Genomic DNA, 18,811 nt, shown 5'->3' with positions numbered 1-18,811 from the left:
TGGGCCACAAGAAATCACTTTCAATTGCTTCCTTAATGGACTTCACTGGCAGCTTAATTGTCGGTGGGCGCACTTCCGACCATCGAGAACGGCCGCCCAGCAAGATATCGCGCAAGTGCGCAAAGTCCTTGGGATGCTCGCCCGACGCCATTTCGCGCAATTTCATGTGCATTTGCGTCAGGCACGTGCCTGCCCAATCAACGTAAAGTTCTGTCCAGTGTGTACAGGATGCGATTGACAAGTGGTTCTGCAGACAGCAGCTAGTGAGAGTGAAAGGTTGCTCAACACCATGTGCTCTGCAGAGATTAGTATCTAATCTGCAAACAATTTCCTGCAATGAATTACACTCTAATATGAAACATAAAAGAATATTTGATCAAGTTACAATGTGTGGAGCTCTGCATCAACCAACTATCTATCTATCTGGGTGATGCTGTGGATTCTGTACCAATCAGTCAATATATGACTTTTCGCAGCAAGTTATGTTGTCAACCATACACAAACTACCACTGTGAGCAGAAAACGGGACAGGTAGTACTGCCTGCTTTCTCACATCTCCTGGCCATCATTTTGGACAAAGATTGTCTTAGACCTCAGAGGAACTGTTTTTCCCACAATCCTCAAAAGGGAAGACTGCATTAATCAGTTAAGTGGCTCCAGCATTTTCAGACTGTAGCTTGCTTCATTGGGTTTGTCATTAAATATAAAAAGGGAACTACACAAGTGGCTGCCGTAACAGCATGGAGCCTGAGTGTGGTCTCATTGAATCCTTCTGATGCCAACAGGTACTTATACTCAAGGTTCACAATAATCATATGCTTTTTCTCTCTATTCTAATAATTACCAGTCTTTTAAATATATTCAGTACAATAGTAAGTTACCTGCTGAATTCTGAACTCCAGGCAAATAGATTCAGTAATTGCACCATGTTCTAGTGTTATACGCGACTCTTTGCTGAACAGTGCCACTGCACATCCCTTCTACCTTAACTTTCCCAATATTATTTTCAACTTTAAAAAGTTCAGCTCCAAATGTGCTAATGCAATTATGCCAAAACAAGAAGCCCCAAAGAATTTTGTTTCCATTACTAAGCAAAGGTAATTTGTGCATTAACTTACACACAGCTGAAGTCTGCCTCTATCTGGTTATATGGGGAGGCAGGGAAGTTGTGGAACAGAAGGCAAGGACTTGCTCCCCGCTCTGCCAAACTCTCAGTTCTGTTATGAATTTGAGAGTGACTTCAGAGTAAATCGCGTGTCTGTATTTTTATACTGGGGAGAGTAACTGGCATGTGCAGAAAGAACAAAGTTTGCATGAAGACGCCCGAGCACCTGTCATTAAAGTCAAGAACTGAATTTGAATGAGCTTCGCACTCTGTCCAGCATAGAGAATATTGATTTTTCTCACCGTCTCGACTACCTTCTGTGCACGGTAGAAGTTGCAGATTTCCCATCAACACCTTTTCACACATTTCACTCGTGGATTCTGAGAGAAACAGAACATACACAGTTGGGAACAATCATTGCTAATCCCAAACCAACAGTTTCCTGCGTCTGAAACCCTCCAGTTAAACAGCTCCCCAATAATAGGAATCGTAAATGTAGTTTCTAAAATGCTTTAAGCTCTGCACAAAAACACAAAATGAAAATCCCAGCGAGTGATGCTGCCATCAAATCAAGCGCTTTCAGGTAAATTGTATGTTTAATTGTGCTGAGGTAAATGTGATGATCTGGTAATGTCGGAGGCGCAAGGCCAACAGGGAACAGGAGGTGAGGTTTTCTCCCAGCTCTCAATTAACATGGTCAAAAGTCTGAGAGGAAATTGTGTGCCCACCATTCTTCTACCAGGCAGAATACATGGAATCTGGTGAGGGGACAGAGTGTGTATCGAGCATACCACAGCATTTTTGCCCAAAGAAGAAATGGATGCAAATAAGCTATCCACGCTGTCGATCACAAGAAATATTCCTCCAAAATCTCATCTGCATCTCCTCTGCATTTTTACCTTGATTTTCTTCATCGGCTTGACTTCCATTGTCAACCTCAGTGAATTGGGATTCTTGCTCAATTCCTTTCTGCTGCACCAATCTCTGCTCAGTTCTGCATTCTGGGGCTATCAGAAGAAATGCAGTTAAGAACAAAGAGCATTAATTCCAAACATAGTGTCATTTATCAAAAACATGCCAAGCACTCACAATTGTAAAAACTGTTTCTCAAATATGGAAATCTTTCCATCGATGCACACTAAATAAGGACCTGAAAAAGAGCGATTACACACTGAAATCTAATCAGCTGATTTCGGACAGATGATCTGTCGAATAATGTACAGCAGAAAGTGGCCAGCGTTTTTCACTTGTTGGATGTGCGCGATCAGCGTGCCGGAAGCAGACAGGAAACGGACCCCTGACCACAATTTCGCACTGGCTGACCAATTAACGGCCAGCCAGCGTGAACCATGAGCTGAGAAAATTTCAGCACTGCCAGTCAGGGCGGGCAGAGGGTGGGAGCCAATGTCATCACGGGTGCTGGTGAGAGCTTCCAGTGAGCTCCCGGAAGGCAGACAGATGCTTCAGGGATCTACAGACCTCCACAGAATAAGCCAACAACAAAAATGCTGCAAAATATGTCTACGCAGCACAATTAAGCACCTGAAGCCATACCTCATAAAAAAAGTCCCCAGATATCTCTTTTCACTTTATTTCCCTAAGGAGATTTCATCCCGCCCTGGAGCGAGGTTTCAGGTAAAACGTAAAGGCCAACTGGCCATCCGCCAACCGTAAAAATGGACGGGCCAAAAGAAATCACTTTCAATTGCTTCCTTAATGGGCTTCATTGCCAGCTTAATTGTCGGCGGGAGCACTTCCGACCACCACGCACTGCCGCCCAGCGAGATAGGGCACAAGTGCGTGAAATCCTTGGGATGCTCGCCCGACGTCATTTCACGCAATTTCACGTGCATTTCGATCAGGCGCGTCCTGCCCGATCAATGTAAAGTTCTGGCCAGTGTGTACAAGATGTGATTGACAAGTGGTTCTGATGAGAGCGGGTAGTGAGAGTGAAAGGTTGCTCACCACCATGTGATCTGCAGAGATTACTGTCCAATCTGCAAACAATTTCCTGCAATGAATGACACTCTGATATGAAATATAAAAGAATGTTTGATCGAGTTACAATGTGTGGAGCTCTGCATCAACACACTTGAAAGCATCAATCTGGATGATGCTGTGGATTGCTGTACAATCAGTCAATATTTGACTTTTCACAGCAAGTTATGTTGCCAACCATACACAAACTACCACTGTAAGCAGAAAATGGGTCAGGTAGTACTGCCTGCTTTCTCACATCTTCAGGCCATCAGTTTTGGACAAAGGGTGTCTCAGACCTCAGAGGAACTGCGTTTCCCACAATCCTCCAAAGGGAAGACTGCATTAATCAGTTAAGTGGCTCCAGCATTTTCAGACTGTACCTTGCTTCATTGGGTTTGTCATTAAATAAAAAAGGGGAATATCACAATTGGCTGCCATATCAACATGGAGCCTGAGTGTGATCTCATTGAAAGCTTCTGATGCCAACAGGTACTTTTTCTCACATTTCACAATTATCATCTGCTGTCTCTCTCGCTCTATCCTAATAATCGCCTGTCTTTAAACTGTATTCAGTGCAATAGTAAGTTACCGGCTGAATTCTGAACTCCAGGCAACTAGAATCAGTAATTGCACCATGTTTTAGTGCTGTACGTGACTCTTTGCTTAACAGTGCCACTGCACACTCCTTTTACCTTAACTTTCCCAATATTATTTTCAACTTTAAAAAGTTCAGCTCCAAACATGCTAATGCAATTATGCCAAAGCAAGAAACCCCAAAGAATTTTGTTTCCATTACTAAGCAAAGGTAATTTGTGCATTAACTTACACACAGCTGACATCTGCCTCTATCTGGTTTTATGGAGAGGCAGGGAACTTGTGGAACAGAAGGCAAGGACTTGCTCCCCGCTCTGCCAAAATCAGTTTTGTTATGAATTTGAGAGTGACTTCAGAGTAAATCGTGTGTCTGTATTTTTATACTGGGGAGAGTAACTGGCATGTGCAGAAAGAACAAAGTTTGCATGAAGATGCCTGAGCACCTGTCATTAAAGTCAACAACTGAATGTAAATGAGCTTCGCACTCTGTCCAGCATAGAGAATATTGATTTTTCTCACCGTCTCGACTACCCTCTGTGTACTGTAGAAGTTGCAGAGTTCCCATCGACACCTTTTCACACGTTTCACTCGTGGATTCTGAGAGAAACAGAACATACGCAGTTGGGAACAATCATTGCTAATCCCAAACCAACAGTTTCCAGCGTCTGAAACTCTCCAGTTAAACAGCTGCCCAATAATAGGAATCGTAAATGTAGTTTCTAAAATGCTTTAAGCTCTGCACAGGAACACAAAATGAAAATCCCAGCGAGTGATGCTGCCGTCAAATCGAGCGCTTTCAGGTAAATTGTATGTTTAATTGTGCTGAGGTAAATGTGATGATCTGGTAATGTCGGAGACGCAAGGCCGACAGGGAACAGGTGGTGAGGTTTTCTCCCAGCTCTCAATTAACATGGACAAAAGTCTCGAGGAAATTGTGTGCCCACCATTCTTCTACCAGTCAGAATACATGGAATCTGGTGAGGGGACAGAGTGTGTATCGAGCATACCACAGCATTTTTGCCCAAAGAAGAAATGGATGCAAACGAGCTATCCACGCTGTCGATCACAAGAAATATTCCTCCAAAATCTCATCTGCATCTCCTCTCCATTTTTACCTTGATTTTCTTCATCGGCTTGACTTCCATTGTCAACCTCAGTGAATTGGGATTCTTGCTCATTTCCTTTCTGCTGCTCCAATCTCTGCTCAGTTCTGCATTCTGAGGCTATCAGAAGAAATGCAGTTAAGAACAAAGAGCACTAATTCCGAACATAGTGTCATTTATCAAAAACATGCCAAGCACTCACAATTGTAAAAACTATTTCTCAAACACTGAAATCTTTCCATCGATGCACACTAAATAAGTTTCTGGAAAAGGGCATTTACACACTGCAATCTAATCAGCTGATTTTGGACAGATGATCTGTCGAATAATGTACAGCAGAAAGTGGCCTGAATTTTTCACTTGTTGGATGTGTGCGATCAGCGTGCCCGGGAATCGGACCCCCGACCACGATTGGCCCCCTACCGCGATTTCGCACTGGCTGACCAATTAACGGCCAGCCAGCGTGAACCACGCACTGAGAAAGGTTCAGCACAGCAGTCGGGGCAGGGAGAGGGCGGGCGCCAACGTCACCACGGGTACTGGTGAGTGCTTCCAGTAAGCTCCCGGAAGGCAGACAGCTGCCTCAGGGAGCTGCAGCCCTCCACAGAATAAACAAAACAACAAAAATGCTGCAAAATATGTCCATGCAGCACGATCAAGTACCTGAAACCATACTTCAAAAAACAGTCCCCAGATAACTCTTTTTATTTAATTTCCCCAAGGAGATTTCATCCCGCCCTGGATCAAGGTTTCAGCAAAAATGTAAAGGCCACCTGGCCCATCCGCCAACCGTAAATGTGGATGGGCCACAAGAAATCACTTTCAATTGCTTCCTTAATGGACTTCACTGGCAGCTTAATTGTCGGTGGGCGCACTTCCGACCATCGAGAACGGCCGCCCAGCAAGATATCGCGCAAGTGCGCAAAGTCCTTGGGATGCTCGCCCGACGCCATTTCGCGCAATTTCATGTGCATTTGCGTCAGGCACGTGCCTGCCCAATCAACGTAAAGTTCTGTCCAGTGTGTACAGGATGCGATTGACAAGTGGTTCTGCAGACAGCAGCTAGTGAGAGTGAAAGGTTGCTCAACACCATGTGCTCTGCAGAGATTAGTATCTAATCTGCAAACAATTTCCTGCAATGAATTACACTCTAATATGAAACATAAAAGAATATTTGATCAAGTTACAATGTGTGGAGCTCTGCATCAACCAACTATCTATCTATCTGGGTGATGCTGTGGATTCTGTACCAATCAGTCAATATATGACTTTTCGCAGCAAGTTATGTTGTCAACCATACACAAACTACCACTGTGAGCAGAAAACGGGACAGGTAGTACTGCCTGCTTTCTCACATCTCCTGGCCATCATTTTGGACAAAGATTGTCTTAGACCTCAGAGGAACTGTTTTTCCCACAATCCTCAAAAGGGAAGACTGCATTAATCAGTTAAGTGGCTCCAGCATTTTCAGACTGTAGCTTGCTTCATTGGGTTTGTCATTAAATATAAAAAGGGAACTACACAAGTGGCTGCCGTAACAGCATGGAGCCTGAGTGTGGTCTCATTGAATCCTTCTGATGCCAACAGGTACTTATACTCAAGGTTCACAATAATCATATGCTTTTTCTCTCTATTCTAATAATTACCAGTCTTTTAAATATATTCAGTACAATAGTAAGTTACCTGCTGAATTCTGAACTCCAGGCAAATAGATTCAGTAATTGCACCATGTTCTAGTGTTATACGCGACTCTTTGCTGAACAGTGCCACTGCACATCCCTTCTACCTTAACTTTCCCAATATTATTTTCAACTTTAAAAAGTTCAGCTCCAAATGTGCTAATGCAATTATGCCAAAACAAGAAGCCCCAAAGAATTTTGTTTCCATTACTAAGCAAAGGTAATTTGTGCATTAACTTACACACAGCTGAAGTCTGCCTCTATCTGGTTATATGGGGAGGCAGGGAAGTTGTGGAACAGAAGGCAAGGACTTGCTCCCCGCTCTGCCAAACTCTCAGTTCTGTTATGAATTTGAGAGTGACTTCAGAGTAAATCGCGTGTCTGTATTTTTATACTGGGGAGAGTAACTGGCATGTGCAGAAAGAACAAAGTTTGCATGAAGACGCCCGAGCACCTGTCATTAAAGTCAAGAACTGAATTTGAATGAGCTTCGCACTCTGTCCAGCATAGAGAATATTGATTTTTCTCACCGTCTCGACTACCTTCTGTGCACGGTAGAAGTTGCAGATTTCCCATCAACACCTTTTCACACATTTCACTCGTGGATTCTGAGAGAAACAGAACATACACAGTTGGGAACAATCATTGCTAATCCCAAACCAACAGTTTCCTGCGTCTGAAACCCTCCAGTTAAACAGCTCCCCAATAATAGGAATCGTAAATGTAGTTTCTAAAATGCTTTAAGCTCTGCACAAAAACACAAAATGAAAATCCCAGCGAGTGATGCTGCCATCAAATCAAGCGCTTTCAGGTAAATTGTATGTTTAATTGTGCTGAGGTAAATGTGATGATCTGGTAATGTCGGAGGCGCAAGGCCAACAGGGAACAGGAGGTGAGGTTTTCTCCCAGCTCTCAATTAACATGGTCAAAAGTCTGAGAGGAAATTGTGTGCCCACCATTCTTCTACCAGGCAGAATACATGGAATCTGGTGAGGGGACAGAGTGTGTATCGAGCATACCACAGCATTTTTGCCCAAAGAAGAAATGGATGCAAATAAGCTATCCACGCTGTCGATCACAAGAAATATTCCTCCAAAATCTCATCTGCATCTCCTCTGCATTTTTACCTTGATTTTCTTCATCGGCTTGACTTCCATTGTCAACCTCAGTGAATTGGGATTCTTGCTCAATTCCTTTCTGCTGCACCAATCTCTGCTCAGTTCTGCATTCTGGGGCTATCAGAAGAAATGCAGTTAAGAACAAAGAGCATTAATTCCAAACATAGTGTCATTTATCAAAAACATGCCAAGCACTCACAATTGTAAAAACTGTTTCTCAAATATGGAAATCTTTCCATCGATGCACACTAAATAAGGACCTGAAAAAGAGCGATTACACACTGAAATCTAATCAGCTGATTTCGGACAGATGATCTGTCGAATAATGTACAGCAGAAAGTGGCCAGCGTTTTTCACTTGTTGGATGTGCGCGATCAGCGTGCCGGAAGCAGACAGGAAACGGACCCCTGACCACAATTTCGCACTGGCTGACCAATTAACGGCCAGCCAGCGTGAACCATGAGCTGAGAAAATTTCAGCACTGCCAGTCAGGGCGGGCAGAGGGTGGGAGCCAATGTCATCACGGGTGCTGGTGAGAGCTTCCAGTGAGCTCCCGGAAGGCAGACAGATGCTTCAGGGATCTACAGACCTCCACAGAATAAGCCAACAACAAAAATGCTGCAAAATATGTCTACGCAGCACAATTAAGCACCTGAAGCCATACCTCATAAAAAAAGTCCCCAGATATCTCTTTTCACTTTATTTCCCTAAGGAGATTTCATCCCGCCCTGGAGCGAGGTTTCAGGTAAAACGTAAAGGCCAACTGGCCATCCGCCAACCGTAAAAATGGACGGGCCAAAAGAAATCACTTTCAATTGCTTCCTTAATGGGCTTCATTGCCAGCTTAATTGTCGGCGGGAGCACTTCCGACCACCACGCACTGCCGCCCAGCGAGATAGGGCACAAGTGCGTGAAATCCTTGGGATGCTCGCCCGACGTCATTTCACGCAATTTCACGTGCATTTCGATCAGGCGCGTCCTGCCCGATCAATGTAAAGTTCTGGCCAGTGTGTACAAGATGTGATTGACAAGTGGTTCTGATGAGAGCGGGTAGTGAGAGTGAAAGGTTGCTCACCACCATGTGATCTGCAGAGATTACTGTCCAATCTGCAAACAATTTCCTGCAATGAATGACACTCTGATATGAAATATAAAAGAATGTTTGATCGAGTTACAATGTGTGGAGCTCTGCATCAACACACTTGAAAGCATCAATCTGGATGATGCTGTGGATTGCTGTACAATCAGTCAATATTTGACTTTTCACAGCAAGTTATGTTGCCAACCATACACAAACCACCACTGTAAGCAGAAAATGGGTCAGGTAGTACTGCCTGCTTTCTCACATCTTCAGGCCATCAGTTTTGGACAAAGGGTGTCTCAGACCTCAGAGGAACTGCGTTTCCCACAATCCTCCAAAGGGAAGACTGCATTAATCAGTTAAGTGGCTCCAGCATTTTCAGACTGTACCTTGCTTCATTGGGTTTGTCATTAAATAAAAAAGGGGAATATCACAATTGGCTGCCATATCAACATGGAGCCTGAGTGTGATCTCATTGAAAGCTTCTGATGCCAACAGGTACTTTTTCTCACATTTCACAATTATCATCTGCTGTCTCTCTCGCTCTATCCTAATAATCGCCTGTCTTTAAACTGTATTCAGTGCAATAGTAAGTTACCGGCTGAATTCTGAACTCCAGGCAACTAGAATCAGTAATTGCACCATGTTTTAGTGCTGTACGTGACTCTTTGCTTAACAGTGCCACTGCACACTCCTTTTACCTTAACTTTCCCAATATTATTTTCAACTTTAAAAAGTTCAGCTCCAAACATGCTAATGCAATTATGCCAAAGCAAGAAACCCCAAAGAATTTTGTTTCCATTACTAAGCAAAGGTAATTTGTGCATTAACTTACACACAGCTGACATCTGCCTCTATCTGGTTTTATGGAGAGGCAGGGAACTTGTGGAACAGAAGGCAAGGACTTGCTCCCCGCTCTGCCAAAATCAGTTTTGTTATGAATTTGAGAGTGACTTCAGAGTAAATCGTGTGTCTGTATTTTTATACTGGGGAGAGTAACTGGCATGTGCAGAAAGAACAAAGTTTGCATGAAGATGCCTGAGCACCTGTCATTAAAGTCAACAACTGAATGTAAATGAGCTTCGCACTCTGTCCAGCATAGAGAATATTGATTTTTCTCACCGTCTCGACTACCCTCTGTGTACTGTAGAAGTTGCAGAGTTCCCATCGACACCTTTTCACACGTTTCACTCGTGGATTCTGAGAGAAACAGAACATACGCAGTTGGGAACAATCATTGCTAATCCCAAACCAACAGTTTCCAGCGTCTGAAACTCTCCAGTTAAACAGCTGCCCAATAATAGGAATCGTAAATGTAGTTTCTAAAATGCTTTAAGCTCTGCACAGGAACACAAAATGAAAATCCCAGCGAGTGATGCTGCCGTCAAATCGAGCGCTTTCAGGTAAATTGTATGTTTAATTGTGCTGAGGTAAATGTGATGATCTGGTAATGTCGGAGACGCAAGGCCGACAGGGAACAGGTGGTGAGGTTTTCTCCCAGCTCTCAATTAACATGGACAAAAGTCTCGAGGAAATTGTGTGCCCACCATTCTTCTACCAGTCAGAATACATGGAATCTGGTGAGGGGACAGAGTGTGTATCGAGCATACCACAGCATTTTTGCCCAAAGAAGAAATGGATGCAAACGAGCTATCCACGCTGTCGATCACAAGAAATATTCCTCCAAAATCTCATCTGCATCTCCTCTCCATTTTTACCTTGATTTTCTTCATCGGCTTGACTTCCATTGTCAACCTCAGTGAATTGGGATTCTTGCTCATTTCCTTTCTGCTGCTCCAATCTCTGCTCAGTTCTGCATTCTGAGGCTATCAGAAGAAATGCAGTTAAGAACAAAGAGCACTAATTCCGAACATAGTGTCATTTATCAAAAACATGCCAAGCACTCACAATTGTAAAAACTATTTCTCAAACACTGAAATCTTTCCATCGATGCACACTAAATAATGTTCTGGAAAAGGGCATTTACACACTGCAATCTAAGCAGCTGATCTTGGACAGATGATTTGTCGAATAATGTACAGCAGAAAGTGGCCTGAATTTTTCACTGTTGGATGTGTGCGATCAGCGTGCCCGGGAATCGGACCCCCGACCACGATTGGCCCCCTACCGCGATTTCGCACTGGCTGACCAATTAACGGCCAGCCAGCGTGAACCACGCACTGAGAAAGGTTCAGCACAGCAGTCGGGGCGGGGAGAGGGCGGGCGCCAACGTCACCACAGGTACTGCTGAGTTCCTCCAGGAAGCTCCCGGAAGGCAGACAGCTGCCTCAGGGAGCTGCAGCCCTCCACGGAATAAACAAAACAACAAAAATGCTGCAAAATATGTCCATGCAGCACAATCAAGTACCTGAAACCAAACCTCAAAAAAAAGTCCCCAGATAACTCTTTTTATTTAATTTCCCCAAGGAGATTTCATCCCGCCCTGGATCGAGGTTTCAGCAAAAATGTAAAGGCCGCCTGGCCCATCCGCCAACCATAAATGTGGATGGGCCACAAGAAATCACTTTCAATTGCTTCCTTAATGGACTTCACTGGCAGCTTAATCGTCGGTAGGCGCACTTCTGACCATCGAGAACGGCCGCCCAGCAAGATATCGCGCAAGTGCGCAAAGTCCTTGGGATGCTCACCCGACGTCATTTCGCGCAATTTCACGTGCATTTGGATCAGGCGCGTCCCGCCCGATCAATGTAAAGTTCTGGCCAGTGTGTACAGGATGTGATTGACAAGTGGTTCTGATGAGAGCAGGTAGTGAGAGTGAAAGGTTGCTCACCACCATGTGATCTGCAGAGATTGCTGACCAATCTGCAAACAATTTCCTGCAAAGAATGACACTCTGATATGAAATATAAAAGAATATTTGATCGAGTTACAATGTGTGGAGCTCTGCATCAACACACTTGAAAGCATCAATCTGGATGATGCTGTGGATTGCTGTACAATCAGTCAATATTTGACTTTTCACAGCAAGTTATGTTGCCAACCATACACAAACTACCACTGTAAGCAGAAAATGGGTCAGGTAGTACTGCCTGCTTTCTCACATCTCCTGGCCATCAGTTTTGGACAAAGATTGTCTCAGACCTCAGAGGAACTGCGTTTCCCACAATCCTCCAAAGGGAAGACTGCATTAATCAGTTAAGCGGCTCCAGCATTTTCAGACTGTACCTTGCTTCATTGGGTTTGTCATTAAATACAAAAGGGGAATATCGCAAGTGGCTGCCGTATCAGCATGGCGCCTGAGTGTGATCTCATTGAAAGCTTCTGATGCCAACAGGTACTTATACTCAAGTTTCACAATAATCATATGCTGTCTTTTTCTCTATCCTAATAATTACCAGTCTTTAAAATATATTTAGTACAATAGTAAGTTACCGGCTGAATTCTGAACTCCAGGCAAATAGATTCAGTAATTGCACCATGTTTTAGTGCTATAAGTGACTCTTTGCTTAACAGTGCCACTGCACATCCCTTTTACCTCAGCCTTTTCAATATCATTCTCAACTTTAAAAAGTTCAGCTCCAAACGTGCTAATGCAATTATCCCAAAGCATGGCGCCCCAAAGAATTTTGTTTCCATTACTAAGCAAAGGTAATTTATGCATTAACTTACACACAGCTGAAATCTTCTTCTATCTGTTTATTGGGGAGGCAGGGAAGTTGTGCAACAGAAGGCGAGGACTTGCTCCCCGCTTTCAGTTTTGTTATGAATTTGAGAGTGACTTCAGAGTAAATTCTGGTGTCTGTATTTTTATACTGGGCAGAGTAACTGGCATGTGCAGAAAGAACAAAATTTACATGAAGACGCCTGATAACCTGTCATTAAAGTCAAGAACTGAACGTAAATGAGCTTCGCACTCTGTCCAACATAGAGCACATTGATTTTTCTCACCATCCCAACTACCCTCTGTGCACTGCAGAAGTTGCAAAGTTCCCACCGACCCCTTTTCACACTTTTCACTCGTGGATTCTGAGAGAAACAGAACATAAGTATTTAGGGACAATCATTGCTAATTCCAAACCAACAGTTTCCTGGGTCTGAAACCCTCCAGTTAAATAGGAATCGTAAATGTAGTTTCTAAAATGCTTAAAGCTTTGCACGGAAACATACAAAAACAAACTACCAGGAAGTGATGCTGCCATCAATTTGAGTGCTTTCAGGTAAATTGTATTTTTAATTGTGCCGGGGAAAATGTGATGATCTGTTTGGTAATGTCGGGTGTGCAAGGCCGGCGGGGAACAGGAGGTGAGGTTTTCTCCCAGCTCTCAGTTAACATGGACAAAAGTATCAGAGGAAATTGTGTGCCCACCATTCTTCTACCAGGCAGAATACATGGAATCTGGTGAGGGGACAGAGTGTGTATCAAGTATACCAGAGCATTTTTGCCCAAAGAAGAAATGGATGCAAATGAGCTATCCACACTGTCGAACATAAGAAATATTCCTCAAAAATCTCATCTGCATCTCGTCTCCATTTTTACCTTGATTTCCTTCATCGGTTTGACTTCCATTTTCACCTTCAATGAATTGTGATTCTTGCTCATTTCCTTTCTGCTGCTCCAATCTCTGCTCTTTTCTCCATTCTGAGGCTATCAGAAGAAATGCAGTTAAGAACAAAGAGCATTAATTCCAAGCATAGTGTCATTTATCAAAAACATGCCAAGCACTCACAATTGTAAAAACTATTTCTCAAACACTGAAATCTTTCCATCGTGCACACTAAATAAGGTTCTGAAAAAGAGCAATTACACACTGAAATCTAATCAGCTGATTTTGGACAGATGATCTGTCGAATAATGTACAGTAGAAAGTGGCCATGATTTTTTGCTTGTTGGATGTGCGCGTTCGGTGTGCCCGGGAGCAAATGGGAAACGGACCCCCGACCACGATTGGAACCCGACCATGATTTCGCACTGGCTGACCAGTTAACGGCCAGCCAGCGTCAACCACGCGCTGAGAAAGCTTCAGCACAACCAGTAAGGGCGGGCACCAACATCACCACGGGTACTGGTGAGTGCTTCCAGGAGGCTCCCGGAAGGCAGACAGCTGCCTCAGGGAGCTGCAGACCTCCACAGAATAAACCAAACAAAATAAATGCTGCAAAATATGTCCATGCAGCAAAATCAAGTACTTGAAACCATACCTCATAAAAAAGTCCCCACATATCTCTTATTTAATTTCCCCAAGGAGCTTTCATCCCGCCCTGGATCGAGGTTTCAGGTAAAATGTAAAGGCCGACTGGCCCATCTGCCAATCGTAAATGTGGACGGGCCACAAGAAATCACTTTCAATTGCTTCCTTAATGGGCTTCATTGCCAGCTTAATTGTCAGCGGGAGCACTTCCGACCACCACGCACTGCCGCCCAGCGAGATAGCGCACAAGTGCGTGAAAGCCTTGGGATGCTCGCCCGACGTCATTTCGCGCAATTTCACGTGCATTTGGATCAGGCGCGTCCTGCCCGATCAATGTAAAGTTCTGGCCAGTGTGTACAGGATGTGATTGACAAGTGGTTCTGATGAGAGCAGGTAGTGAGAGTGAAAGGTTGCTCACCACCATGTGATCTGCAGAGATTACTGTCCAATCTGCAAACAATTTCCTGCAATGAATGACACTCTAATATGAAATGCAAAAGAATATTTGATCGAGTTACAATGTGTGGAGCTCTGCATCAACACACTTGAAAGCATCAATCTGGATGATGCTGTGGATTGCTGTACAATCAGTCAATATTTGACTTTTCACAGCAAGTTATGTTGCCAACCATACACAAACTACCACTGTAAGCAGAAAATGGGTCAGGTAGTACTGCCTGCTTTCTCACATCTCCAGGCCATCAGTTTTGGACAAAGATTGTCTCAGACCTCAGAGGAACTGCGTTTCCCACAATCCTCCAAAGGGACGACTGCATTAATCAGTTAAGTGGCTCCAGCATTTTCAGACTGTACCTTGCTTCATTGGGTTTGTCATTAAATACAAAAGGGGAATATCACAAGTGGCTGCCATAGGAGCCTGAGTGTGATCTCATTGAAAGCATCTGATGCCAACAGGTAATTTTATACTCAAGTTTCACAATTATCATCTGCTGTCTCTCTCTCTCTCTCTCACGCTATCCTAATAATTACCAGTCTTTAAAATATATTCAGTGCAATAGTAAGTTGCTGGCTGAATTCTGAACTCCAGGTGACTAGATTCAGTAATTGCACCATGTTTTAGTGCAGCATGCAATTCTTTGCTTAATAGTGCCACTGCACTTCCCTTTTGCCTTAACCTTCCCAATATTATTTTCAACTTAAAACAGTTCAGCCCCCAATGTGTTAATGCAATTATGCCAAAGCAAGAAACCCCAAAGAATTTTGTTTCCATTACTACTCTAAGGTAATTTGTGCATTAACTTACACACAGTCTGTGAAGTCTAACTCTATCTGGTTATATGGGGAGGCAGGAAAGTTGTGGAACAGAAGGCAAGGACTTGATCCCCACTCTGCCAAACGTTCAGTTTTGTTATGAATTTGAGAGTGACTTCAGAGTAAATCGTGTGCCTGTATTTTTATGCTGGGGAGAGTAACTGGCATGTGCAGAAAGAACAAAGTTTGCATGAAGACGCCCGAGCACCTGTCATTAAAGTCAAGAACTGAATGTAAATGAGCTTCACACTCTGTCCAGCATAGAGATATTGATTTTCCTCACCATCCTGACTTCCCTCTGTGAACTGTAGAAGTTGCAGAGTTCCCATCGACCCCTTTTCACACGTTTCACTCATGGATTCTGAGAGAAACAGAACATACGCAATTGGGAACAATCATTGCTAATCCCAAACCAACAGTTTCCTGGGTCTGAAACCCTCCAGTTAAACAGCTGCCCAATAATAGGAATTGTAAATGTAGTTTCTAAAACGCCTTAAGCTCTGCACAGAAATACACAAAATGAAAATCCCAGCGAGTGATGCTGCCATCAAATCGAGCGCTTTCAGGTAAATTGTATGTTTAATTGTGCTGAGGTAAATGTGATGACCTGGTAATGTCGGGGGCGCAAGGCCAACAGGGAACAGGAGGTGAGGTTTTCTCCCAGCTCTCAATTAACATGGTCAAAAGTCTCGAGGAAATTGTGTGCCCACAATTCTTCTACCAGGCAGAATACATGGAATCTGGTGAGGGGACAGAGTGTGTATCGAGCATACCACAGCATTTTTGCCCATAGAAGAAATGGATGCAAACGAGCTATCCACGCTGTCGATCACAAGAAATATTCCTCCAAAATCTCATCTGCATCTCCTCTGCATTTTTACCTTGATTTTCTTCATCGGCTTGACTTCCATTGTCAACCTCAGTGAATTGGGATTCTTGCTCATTTCCTTTCTGCTGCTCCAATCTCTGCTCAGTTCTGCATTCTGGGGCTATCAGAAGAAATGCAGTTAAGAACAAAGAGCATTAATTCCACACATAGTGTCATTTATCAAAAACATACCAAGCACTCACAATTGTAAAAACTATTTCTCAAACACTGAAATCTTTGGATTGATGCACACAAAAGAAAGCTTTGAAGAAGAACGATTAAACACTGAAATCTAATCAGGTGTTTTTGGACAGATGATCTGTCCAATAATGTAAAGCAGAAAGTGTGTACAGGATGTGATCGGCAAGTGGTTCTGATGAGAACAGGTCGTGAGGGTGAAAGATTGTTCGCCACCATGTGCTGTGCAGAGATTAGTGTCCAATCCGCAAACAATTTCTTTCAATGAATTACACTGTTTGTAAGATAAAAAATAATAAAATATTTGATGAAATTACAAATGTGTGGAGCTCTGATGTAACAGCAACAGATGTAATTATGCTAGACAAGCATAAATCTGGGTGATGCTCTGGATTGCTGTACCAGTCAATATATGACTTTTCACAGCAACGTATGTTGTCAATCATACACAAACTACCACTGTAAGCAGAAAATGGGTCAGGTAGTACTGCCTGCTTTCTCACATCTCCTGGCCATCAGTTTTGGAAAAAGATTGTCTCAGACCTCAGTGTAAGTGTGTTTCCCACACTCTCCTAAAGAGAAGATGGATCACACAACAACCTCAATCTTTTGCTTGTTTGTATGTTGTATCTTAACAGCACAAGAATTCCTCCCCTCCTCAAGAGGTTGTACATGTATGGTTCCCAACCGTGATTAAATATATTCCTATGACTTGCCCTACACACTCAACCTATTGATTGGACAACATATCCATCCTTGTGACCCACTGCCTTCTTACGCCAATTGGAAAGAAAGACTGCCAATTGGATGATGCTTGACTGTCAGCCAAACAGCCTTTTTACCATTTTCAATATTTATATATCTGCTAAAGAGAAATGTTCAAAGAAAATGAGGGGGGAAAAAAGCTTTTTTAAATGTCCTCAAAGCTTTTCTGCAGGATTGCACATGGCAATGCCCCAGAAATTGGTCTTGGACCAGCCCTGGAGGGTTGACAACCCCCATATACTTGGGAACAGTAGGTTATTCATGGGAACATTACAGATGGACATTTAAAAAAATACATTTTTGAAGTTAAAAAATGCTGCAACAAGAGACCTGTCAACCATATACTCGGAGCGAGTCACTTGTGACTTATTGCGGTTGTTTCTGACGATCAATCACTTCATTTACGGGGAAAGGCACCATTGCGCCTCAGTCCTTGCTGATAAACCATTGCCTTGAATCCTTTCCAATTATCCACTCCCTGCTGTGAGGGTGGTTCAATTGCCCACCGTTCAAAGCGCCAGATACCGAGAATCTATGTCCGTTTGCCCTCAGCTGAACTTAAGGGAACCGATTTACTGAAGCCAGCCTCACTCGCTTTACCTGTTCGTCCAAGGTCTGCTGTTTGGTTCTGGCGCAGCTAACATGCCAGCATACAGTGCGTAGAGGCCGTGAAAGCAGTCAAACATCAGCACCACTGTGTGGATGGTGAATGTGGCTGTGTGCAGGCACAGTACAGTGTATTCATAGCAGACCCCTTGAAATCTTTCCCGGATCCCTCTGGGTTCACAATCCCCTAGTCGAGATCCCTGTTCTAGATGGACAAGCTAAAATGGGACAGATTTGCCACGAACGTCACATGTGTTGAGAGAAAAGATCGAAGATTGTGTCACACAAATTGCACTCAGCTAACCAAGCAGATCCATAAATCATAGAGCCTGCGTACGTTTTCCACATTTAAACAAGAATACTCAACTGCTGTAAACAAAACGGTTTCTTATATTACAGACGTCATTAAAAGTGGTTTTGCTTCCTTTTTGTCCTAACTCCCAAAGAGCGACACAAAACATACAGTGAAAGCAGCTAGTGGGGCCAATGCTCACAATGATCTTGATTTATGGGCTAGTTTCTTGTTGCTTAAACACAGAAAGCAACGTAAACGGCTTCGAAATTTAAAGTTGCAGTGACTAGCATGAGGCTCACGAATGCTCTTGATCTGACTTGTTCCTTGCAAAGAATCGCCTTGAACGTCAGACCTGAAAGGTCAACCCTCCACAAATGAAGCCGGACCCGCAGAGTTTTGCCAGCATTTTTATGTGTTCGTTTCACATTCCCAGCAACTGAAGTTTTGTTTTTTGCTTACTTCGCAGTTACAGACAAGTCCATCACCAACTCATTCACTTCCTGACAACTCAGTCACTTCCTGAAAACTCACTCAATGCAAACAGCACCTACCCCTCACTCTCACCACCCCCAAACCCCAGCTGCCAACCTTCTTGCTGGTGTTCCATGGTGTCAGTGAGGCTTCTCCCAATCTTTGCGGACCCGCAAAGTGATCATTCGATCACTGCTCCAACCCTGCACTCTTCCGCTAACCAGCAGACTTCCGCGTCTGCAGCACGGCCCCCATTCGTTTCCGCCCGGCATACTTGCGAGTACGTTTGCGGAGAATGGCCTGCGAAAGCGGAGAGGCTTGTATTGGGACGGACTGCGGGGCAGAGTGTACTTCCGATAGCCTCCAGCTCGGGGCAAACATATGCCCAACAGATTTGGGACCGAAAGCATGTTCCAGAGGCTAATCTGATTCAAACCTCCCACCTGAATCATTTAGTTCTGGAAATGTTCAGTGAACTTGCCAACTTAAAAGAAATCTTGCAGAAGCTGAGGGGACAATCCAAAAA

At 43.7% G+C, this 18,811-nt stretch overlaps 1 protein-coding gene across 1 annotated transcript in view; it reads right to left on the bottom strand.

Moving 5' to 3' along the window:
• Positions 1-18,569, bottom strand: part of LOC144692552 (uncharacterized) — a 59,538-nt gene extending 40,969 nt beyond the window's left edge. The window contains exons 1-13 of the mRNA XM_078561549.1: positions 18,403-18,569; positions 15,964-16,071; positions 15,366-15,443; positions 13,159-13,266; positions 12,570-12,647; positions 10,379-10,486; positions 9,783-9,860; positions 7,589-7,696; positions 6,992-7,069; positions 4,795-4,902; positions 4,199-4,276; positions 2,005-2,112; positions 1,408-1,485 (exon numbers count right to left, since the gene is read on the bottom strand). Coding sequence (XP_078417675.1) covers positions 1,408-1,485; positions 2,005-2,112; positions 4,199-4,276; positions 4,795-4,902; positions 6,992-7,069; positions 7,589-7,696; positions 9,783-9,860; positions 10,379-10,486; positions 12,570-12,647; positions 13,159-13,266; positions 15,366-15,443; positions 15,964-16,071; positions 18,403-18,421 — 1,135 coding nt within the window. The 5' untranslated portion in view covers positions 18,422-18,569. The remainder of the gene's footprint in view (positions 1-1,407; positions 1,486-2,004; positions 2,113-4,198; positions 4,277-4,794; positions 4,903-6,991; positions 7,070-7,588; positions 7,697-9,782; positions 9,861-10,378; positions 10,487-12,569; positions 12,648-13,158; positions 13,267-15,365; positions 15,444-15,963; positions 16,072-18,402) is intronic.
• Between the last annotated feature and the right edge of the window lie 242 nt (positions 18,570-18,811).

Source organism: Cetorhinus maximus, chromosome 17 (assembly GCF_964194155.1).
Source record: "Cetorhinus maximus chromosome 17, sCetMax3.hap1.1, whole genome shotgun sequence".
Classification (NCBI taxonomy): Eukaryota; Metazoa; Chordata; class Chondrichthyes; order Lamniformes; family Cetorhinidae; genus Cetorhinus; species Cetorhinus maximus.
Note: the sequence above shows the minus strand (reverse complement) of the source record. Positions and strands in the feature narration are given on the sequence as shown.